Here is an 8,488-nt window from a genome sequence, read left to right as displayed (position 1 = left end):
TATTTAAGCATTTTTAATCCTTTGGAAGACCGTGTTCAAATCTTTTACTCTGCTTTTTCGCAAAGGGTATTATGTCACACACAGCGTCAATTTGGGGCTCACGATGCTGTCGCGCTTAGGGTTTTGGGGGTTACTGCTTTATGGATCTTGGGTGCCTTGGAAGGGTTTTGCCATTTTGTGTCAGTTCTGAGTTCTGCACAATAAAGAGCAGGCGTCTGTGAAATCTGTCCGCCTCAGCCCCTAGTCTTCCTCACTGTAACAGTCGTCATCTTCACCACCCTTCAACATGGGGCGTTAGAGTGTAGGAGACATGAGAGTGGCTCCAGGAAACTGGGCGCCGCCCCGTGACAGACGGGTGTCTGACAGGAGCCTCCTCAGCTCACACTCACACACACACACACACACACACACACACACACACACACACACGCACCAGAGCCGCGACTTCAACTTGTGACACAGCAGGAGGAATGTTACCCTGCTCACCACTAGAGGGGCCCCTACCCCCTCCCCCAAGGCAGCCCTCTGACTGATCGCGTGAGAACGTCTCTTCAGCACCACCTGTAATGCTCATTCAGAGTGCTACATCACAGTCCCACACCGTCGTTTGTCCTAGAATCACGCTGTCGGCTTCTGGCTCATGGCTCTCTTTCCATTTTTAAAACCCTTGAAGACATATCCATTCATTTTTCTCTCGAGTCTTATGGCTCCCTGCTTTTCTCATCTTGGAGTTTGACTCCCCTTCTCTACCTCCCAGTTTGTGTCCAGGTGACACGAGTGCATTTTCTCCTCAGGATCGGTTCTTAGCTCAGCCTAAGGAAACAAGGACGACTCGGTCAGGAGGGGCAGGTAGGGGATAAAGCCACCAGCTGTAACTGGTCTTCCTGGATTGTAGCCCAGTGCAATATTCAATAGTCCCCCACATTAACACCCTGCCACAAGCATATGCAGGTGGCTTCCAAACTGCTATTTGTAACCTAGTTTTAGTGATGTCATGATGGGAAGTAGCAACAGATTCCCTCACCCGGTCGATTCCTCTTATCAGAAAATACATTCACCCCTGTGAATGGGTCATGTTCCTCATCCCTCCATTAGAGGGCGCTCCAACCCTTTTGTATTTTAGCTTTGTTCCGTACACTTGTCCCTGGTTTTTCCCTGCATTAATTCAATACGTGTCTCCGAAGCTCTGCTCTCAGCACTGGAAGACGGAGAGACCCGACAGCATAGGCTTCAGAACGGCATCCTGACCATCCGAGTCTGGGGCTCTGATCGCCTGGCTCCATTATGATATTATCTGCTGTGTTCCTGGATTCCTATTCCCTGTGTTTGTCTTTGAATTTCCCGGTATCGGATTTTGGACTGCGCCCTGTTTTTACCCAACTGGACTCCCCCCGGATCACTGTTGTCACCTCCCTGTCTGTCATCCCGTCCTTTTCCAGCTGTGTTTTCCCTGTTGTCCTTCTCCAGTCACTCTCGGATTATACCGTGTGCAGAGGGTCCTAAACAACACACTTTCTGGGAGTCAGGACCGGCTCCCGTGACACAATGGTGGAGATCACTTTCTTTGACTTTGACAAACAATAAAAGTTGTCTTTGGCAATGATACGTGAAGCATTAGAAGTGAATATACATGTGTCATCAAATATGACTCTTGTTACGACCCCCTAATTTCGCTCACTCAGTCACTTGGGGATGAAGAATCCATGAACATAAAACATTAAGAAATAAAATTGATTTAAACACCAGGATCTGTTTCCCGGGAGGAGACATACGGTGACAAGACAACTGGGGGTGACACAGGTATCGGTTCATTTCTGTCCGTCATTAATACCAAAACAGCAAACACCAATTTAAAGGTGTATGAGATCTAATAGTGAGTCCCTGAAAAGAAAAACAAGAAAAGAAACTACACTGTCATAAAGACAAAGCAACTAACCTAACTGACTCCAGCCCAGAAAATAAAAGTGGCAGAGCCAAAGAAAGGTCTTCCGCAATCTAACTCACTCCCCTACTCTAAACTATCTCCCATCAATTACAACACAGGGACACCACCACACTGACTGACAGAAGGGCATCTAATGAAGCCCAAGAGAACATGAAGACAACACAAGAACACCCAGTAAACAAGACAAACCACTGGAGCACATAAGCAGTAGCTGCCTAACAAAAGCCCACACTCACATCTGCATTAATTGGTTACAAGTGAGCAAGAACATACCCTAAACTCCACACAACAAGGCCAAGAGAGACGCTCCGCTTCTACATGGTTGTAAAGTGGGAGAGAAGCTCCGACGTCAAGCCAGAGGAAACTGGAATGTATTTAGAGATGAGAGCTGGGGCCAGCACCTCAATATCCAATAGCAAAAGGGGAAGTGCTTTCCACCCAGATTAAACCAATTAATCAAACAAACTATGGATCGAAACACAATCCTGATGTAGAGAGAGAGAAAAGGAAAAAATAAACATGGCCAACCTAGGGCCGTGACGCTCTCATAGACTAAAGAGTGTCAAGTGTCTTCCCCACACGGAGAGGGCCTGTCCCAGCCTGCTTTGTCCCAGTGGACTCAGCTCTGGTCTGTTCTCTCTCATGGGGATCCTGTCTCTGTCACGATGATGAAGGCTCCTCCTGTTCTGCTCTGGGCTGCTCTCTGTTTCACTGTCTTCTGAACACTTCATTGATTGTTGCATCAGACATCTGTTCTCTCTCCACAGCAGTGGGACACATGGGGGACCCCAAACCTCAAACCTCACCCCACCCCCAAGTTGCCTGGGAAGATCTATTAAAATGTTCAACTTCTAGAACCCCTGGTCTTGTAGGGGCTGTGGGGGCGTCTCCTGTTTGTTTCCACATGAGGCTGAACTGACTGGAACTCCTTCCCCTCACATGTGATCAAGGGGTCCCCCTGTCTCTGAGTCGCCAGCAAAGAGCAGGGCAGCTCCAGACACAGTGAGGGGATCAGGAACAGGGGCTCCCAGCACTGGTCCTGGGGGACCCCTGTGTCTTCTGTTCCTCCTGTTCCACTGATGGTCTTCCTTGTAAGGTCATTGATTTCAGTTCTTTTTTACTGCATCCTGGGCAATGTTGCCCCCGCATTCCCCCCAGCGTCCGCCCCGTTAACCGCCTGGCCGGGCGTCACGGGGGTCAGCTCTGGCACGCTCGCCCCGACACCCGCGGCTCCGACAGGCCCCGGCGACACCCGCCGTTGCCGCCTCCGCTTCCCGCTCCAGTCAAACCGCAAGCCCTGGACACCTCCAACCCCACCCGCCGCGAGACTGATTCGTTCCCCCTGCCCCAACAACTCTCGCCGGCCCAAGTCAAGGCAACCAGCCACCTGCTGCAACCAGTCCAACCCCAGGATACAGTCCTCGCGGACTGGGGCAAGGTAGAAGGGGTGTTTCACCCTCGCAGCCCCAAACCGCACGGTGAGCACCCGCTTGCTGAGGACCTCTGCGTACTGCCCCGTCACCGTCCTCAGGGGCAGGCAGGTGGTTTCCCATCCACAGCAGGGTGATGGTCGAACCGGTGTCGACGAGGGCCTGGCAGGGTCTGCCTCGATGAGATTTAAAAACTCCATCGAAGTCCCTTCCGAATGTAAAACTTGGGAGAGTCAGTTGAGAGACGGAAAAACCTACAAACAGACCTGGACCACAAGACCAATAAAATCACTGCGGACAGGAGTGTGAATGACTGGAGCTTTATTGAGTGTCAGTACAAGTGATCTCTTACAGCAGGCAGAGCAGAGCCAAGAGTCTCACCAGAGTGAGGACAGGAGACGCAGTGAGAGAGGAGATCACAGAGAATCGCTCAGTGATCAACACACACAACAGGACAGGAGGCACACATAGATAGGAGATAGCACAGCGTGGTAATATGGTTACATTAGAGCACAGCAAAGCCTGCAATTATTCAGGAAGACACCAGGGGGCGCTCCCCTAGCCTTAGGAGAAGTCTCAGACTTTGGTGTGTTTTTTTATCCAGGCCCTGTAGCTGGAGACCTGGATGTAGATTCCAGGGGAGTCACGTAGCCCACAGCCCCAGCCGAAACTCACTATCCCAGCTTGGATCCAAGGACTCTTCTTGTCTTTCCGACAGACCAGGGGACCCCCAGAGTCGCCCTAACAAGAGAGAGACAGAGTGAGTGTTCAGCATGTTAATAGTTCTTTGGAACCACTGAGCCTCTGACTGGCTCTGAGACCAGACATCAGAGCAGGGTTAAGAGCTTTGAGACTGTAGCTCACTGGACATCACAGCAGGGTTAAGAGCTTTGAGACTGCAGCTCACTGGACATCACAGCAGGGTTAAGAGCTTTGAGACTGCAGCTCACTGGACATCACAGCAGGGTTAAGAGCTTTGAGACTGCAGCTCACTGGACATCACAGCAGGGTTAAGAGCTTTGAGACTGTAGCTCATTGGACATCACAGCAGGGTTAAGAGCTTTGAGACTGCAGCTCACTGGACATCACAGCAGGGTTAAGAGCTTTGAGACTGTAGATCTGTAGCTCACTGGACTGGACATTACAACAGGGTTATGGGCTCTGAGACTGTAGATCTTTGGTTGGCCCCTGATCGAAAGGGGCACAGGCAGACTCACCTGGCAGGCGTCCTTTCCTCCCTCTGTGTACCCAGCGCACAGCATGTCTGATTGGATTCTGTAGCGGTTCTTGTAGATGTCCTGACAACGCTTGTTCTCTATGATGGACAGCAGGACTTTCTGTAGTGTGCCAGGAAAAGGCAGTCTGACTGGGGGCACAGAAAGAGAGAGTAGATACTGTCAAACATTTACGCCCTCCCTGAGATGAGCAACACAAGACAGTTCCTCTTCCTGGCTCTCTCTGGAACTCAGGTGAGCCAAGCTAAGGCAGCCTGGGGACACACTGCTGCTGGGACAGCTCTGAGCTGCCTCTGAGTGGGCTGACCTTCAGGCCAGATCAGTGTTATCCTACACCAGGTGCTGAGGGGGCACAGAGTCAGCCCACAGCCCTTGACATCAAGTACAAACCCAGTCTTGTCCTCCTCCACCCCAGCCTTCAGAAAGACAGACATTGTCTCTTACCTCCGTTGTCAATGTCCCCCCAGCCTGTACCCCAGCACTCCCATTTGACAGTGAAGCGGTCAGAGCTCTGCCCCAGGATCACAGGCTGGATGTACGCGTTGCCACTTGTTGACACTGGCCTGTCCAGCTCCACCAGGGCGACATCAGACCCTTGAAGGACGCTGTGGGTTTTCTGGAAGTTCTTATGTATGATAAAGTTCTTCATCCGGCGTGTCACATTGTGTTTATTAGATATGTCCAGCTTGTACAGTCCCAGGACCACCTCAGATTCCCACCACTTAAAGGCACTGAGAAGAAAAGCTGCTGGTTATTATTATTAATACTGCAGATTTGATACTAATAGTGACAGGGTTATCACTATTAAATGAGGAGCTTTCATGTACGTCTTTCTCTTTCCAGAAGGCAGAGAGATTAACAGCTTTCATCATCTAAACTCTAAACTGTTCTGCCCATACTCACTCTTCCAGGCAGTGTGCAGCTGTAAGAACCCAGTGATTACTGATCAGAGAGCCGCCACATTTAAAATACTCTCCAGGTCTTCCATTGACAGGAATGATCTTGAGATAAGCCATCCAGGGCCACTCTCCCTCTGATGCATTCTGACCACCCACTATAGAGCTCCTGGACAGAGGAGAGCTGGACACTGGAGAGACACAGAGGGATTCATACAGAACAGGCTTGAGATCAGTCATCCAGGACCACTGTCCCTCCTTCACACCCTGACTGACCACTACAGAGCTCCTGGACAGAGGGGAGCTAGACACTGGAGAGACACAGAGGAGAGTCAGTAACTTGGAGGGGAGAACTGCTGAAAGGATCAGCTGTCTGAAGTGTGGACTAATAGTAGAGAAAAGAAAAATATATCCTAAATAGTCACATTTATGGCATCTTGAATTGTGAAATTCTGTAGCTATGAGGACACAGATAATATGAAGTAGAGACAACAGGTTTCAAGTGTCAACTGATACAGATCAAAAGAAGACAAGAGATCATTTACCAGTGCTGGGTTAAGCATACAGGGCCAAACATTTAAAACGGAAAATGTCTTTACACAGAGGGGGGTGAGGGTTTGGAACAAGCTGCCCATCCACATTGTAGAAGCCATATACCCTGACTTCTCCCAACACACAGCTGGATGAGACACCAGTCAGAACAGTAGGCTTGTCTTTACACACAGGGTGGATGGGGTGTGGAACAAGCTGCCCAGCTGTGTTGTTGAAAAGCTGAAGCTCTTCTTTACACACAGAAATTAGGCCACAGCATCAGCTACACAGGCCAGATGAGCAGAATACTAATTATTCAGCCATTAATTTTAAAGACAAATTGGTTGTTTTAATAATGATGGATTATTTTAAGAAAATAGTATAATTGATCATGATATATTATATCTGTTAACGATATATCATATCTGATCATTATATATATTATATGTTAACTCAAATTTAAAATAAAAAATTGTCCCAATATCTTCTAATGGTAAGTCAGATATTGTAAGTTGTGACAGCAAATTACCACTTGAACGTTTGGAATCAGGTCAGTTTTCTTTTGGACTGAATTTTGAAGCAAATCAGGCAATTGCTTTAACAAAGACTGCAGTTTTATTGTGCTCTCTGTCAATACATACACAATTACACATCATCTCCTTCTGTAGCCAGGACAATGCTAAAAAAAGAGAATCACTAGAGAGAGAAGAGATCACAGAGAATCCCTCTGTAATAAACACACTGTCACGGATGTCGGAAGGGACAAACCGTGGAGAGGCAGGAGAGCGAAAAAGACCCAATGAGAAGCGGCAGAACTGGGGGGTTAGTGCAAAGAGTTCTGGAGTGCTGTATAGAAACCTGTGCCCTCAGGCCAGGGACGGAGCGGCGACCTGGTGCTAGGCGGGTCTCAGGACATTAGAACGTCAAGGCGTTATATCCCCAGAAAGAGAGACACCAGAAGGCAGCAAAGCACAGGAAACTAGGGACAGGACAGAGTAGGAGCTCCCTCTGGCTACTGAGGGCGTGACACACACACAACAGGACAGGAGACACAGTGAGAGAGAGAGGAGATCACAGAGAATCCCTCAGTGATAAACACACACAACAGGACAGGAGACACAGTGAGAGAGAGAGGAGATCACAGAGAATCCCTCAGAAATAAACACACACAACAGAACAGGAGACACTGAGAGATAGGAGATCACAGAGAATCCCTCAGTGATAAACACATACAACAGGACAGGAGACACAGTGGGATGCAAAAAAGTTCACAGGTATTCCTCAAAAGGAAACAATATAATAGGTCAGAAGACAGTAATATTATTGATATTCCCTTGCTGTTTTGCTACAAAGTTTCCAAATCGTGCTCAAACTCATTTACCTTCAGATATGTTCATGACCAGAAGCCCAAACAGCAACGGCAGGAAAGTCATTTTCACCTCCTGGTTTTCTCAGAATGGGTCTTGATCTGTAAAGTCTTTATCTCAGTGTGTGATGGAACAGGTCTCTGGAATGATCAGTCCAGAGCTCTTCAGATGTCGGTGTTGGTCAGTCCAGAGTCTCAGTGTGTGATGGAGCAGGTCTCTGGGATGGTCAGTCCAGAGCTCTTCAGAAACTCAGATGTTGATCTGTACAGAATCTTAATCTGTCTAATCAGGTAGCACTTATTTAGACAAACAGTCACCCGCTGTCTCAACAGGAAGTGATCTGGAAAGGACCATATATAGCTAATCTCTCTACTTCAGCAGTCTCATAACGGGATCAGTGTGGTTTTTATTCTTCTCAAACCCCCAAAGCCACACAAATGCTGATTCTCAGAAGCACGCAGGGGCCAATATGATTTAGAAAAAAGCGCATGCATTTTTAATCTAGGGCAGATTTATTCCTGTTGTTAAACCTGAGGACTCCTGTCTCTCCTGTTGTCACACACACCTGTAGATTCCTGTCCTTTTAAGAAAATAGTACAACTGACCTAATTTTTCCCTATGAAATCTGTAAATTCAACTTCAAAATGTCCCTTCATTTGTGACAGCAGAGATCCACTTGAAGCAGATTTTACATAAAAGTAGCCAATAACTGTATCAGTAGGTCAGTAAATACCTTAAAACTCCTGATGATTGGAGTTTTATTATTCTGCCTGCAAATACAAACTAAATTACATCATCTCTCTTACAGCAGACAGGGCAAAGCTAAGAAAAAAGATTCACCAGATATAGAGGAGAAAACAGAGATATCCTCAGTAATAAACACACACCAAAGGACAGAAGACACAGGGAGAGACAGGAGGAGGAAACAGAGAATCCCTCAATACAAAGCAATAATAAGTCTGGAAAATCAGTACTGTAAGTGCTATTCTTTCAAAGATTTATGAAACCCTACAGAATATTTGTACTTATTCATTACCTTTAGGCACATTTAGGTTAAACCTGAAGATAAATGAGAGCAGGTCTC

General features: G+C 47.7%; 1 protein-coding gene across 1 annotated transcript; it reads right to left on the bottom strand.

Moving 5' to 3' along the window:
* Positions 1–3,679: 3,679 nt before the first annotated feature.
* LOC102683420 (serine protease 27-like) lies at positions 3,680–8,065 on the bottom strand. The gene is made up of 5 exons (XM_015339211.2): positions 7,419–8,065; positions 5,514–5,697; positions 5,055–5,341; positions 4,593–4,741; positions 3,680–4,116 (listed from the first exon to the last, which is right to left on the bottom strand). The coding sequence occupies exons 1-5, from the start codon at positions 7,468–7,470 to the stop codon at positions 3,952–3,954; spliced, it is 837 nt and encodes a 278-aa protein (XP_015194697.1). The 5' UTR covers positions 7,471–8,065; the 3' UTR covers positions 3,680–3,951.
* Positions 8,066–8,488: the final 423 nt, after the last annotated feature.

This window comes from Lepisosteus oculatus, chromosome 4 (genome assembly GCF_040954835.1).
Source record: "Lepisosteus oculatus isolate fLepOcu1 chromosome 4, fLepOcu1.hap2, whole genome shotgun sequence".
NCBI classification, from domain to species: Eukaryota; Metazoa; Chordata; class Actinopteri; order Semionotiformes; family Lepisosteidae; genus Lepisosteus; species Lepisosteus oculatus.
The sequence above is the reverse complement of the archived record's forward strand: the minus strand, read 5'-3'. Positions and strand labels throughout refer to the sequence as shown.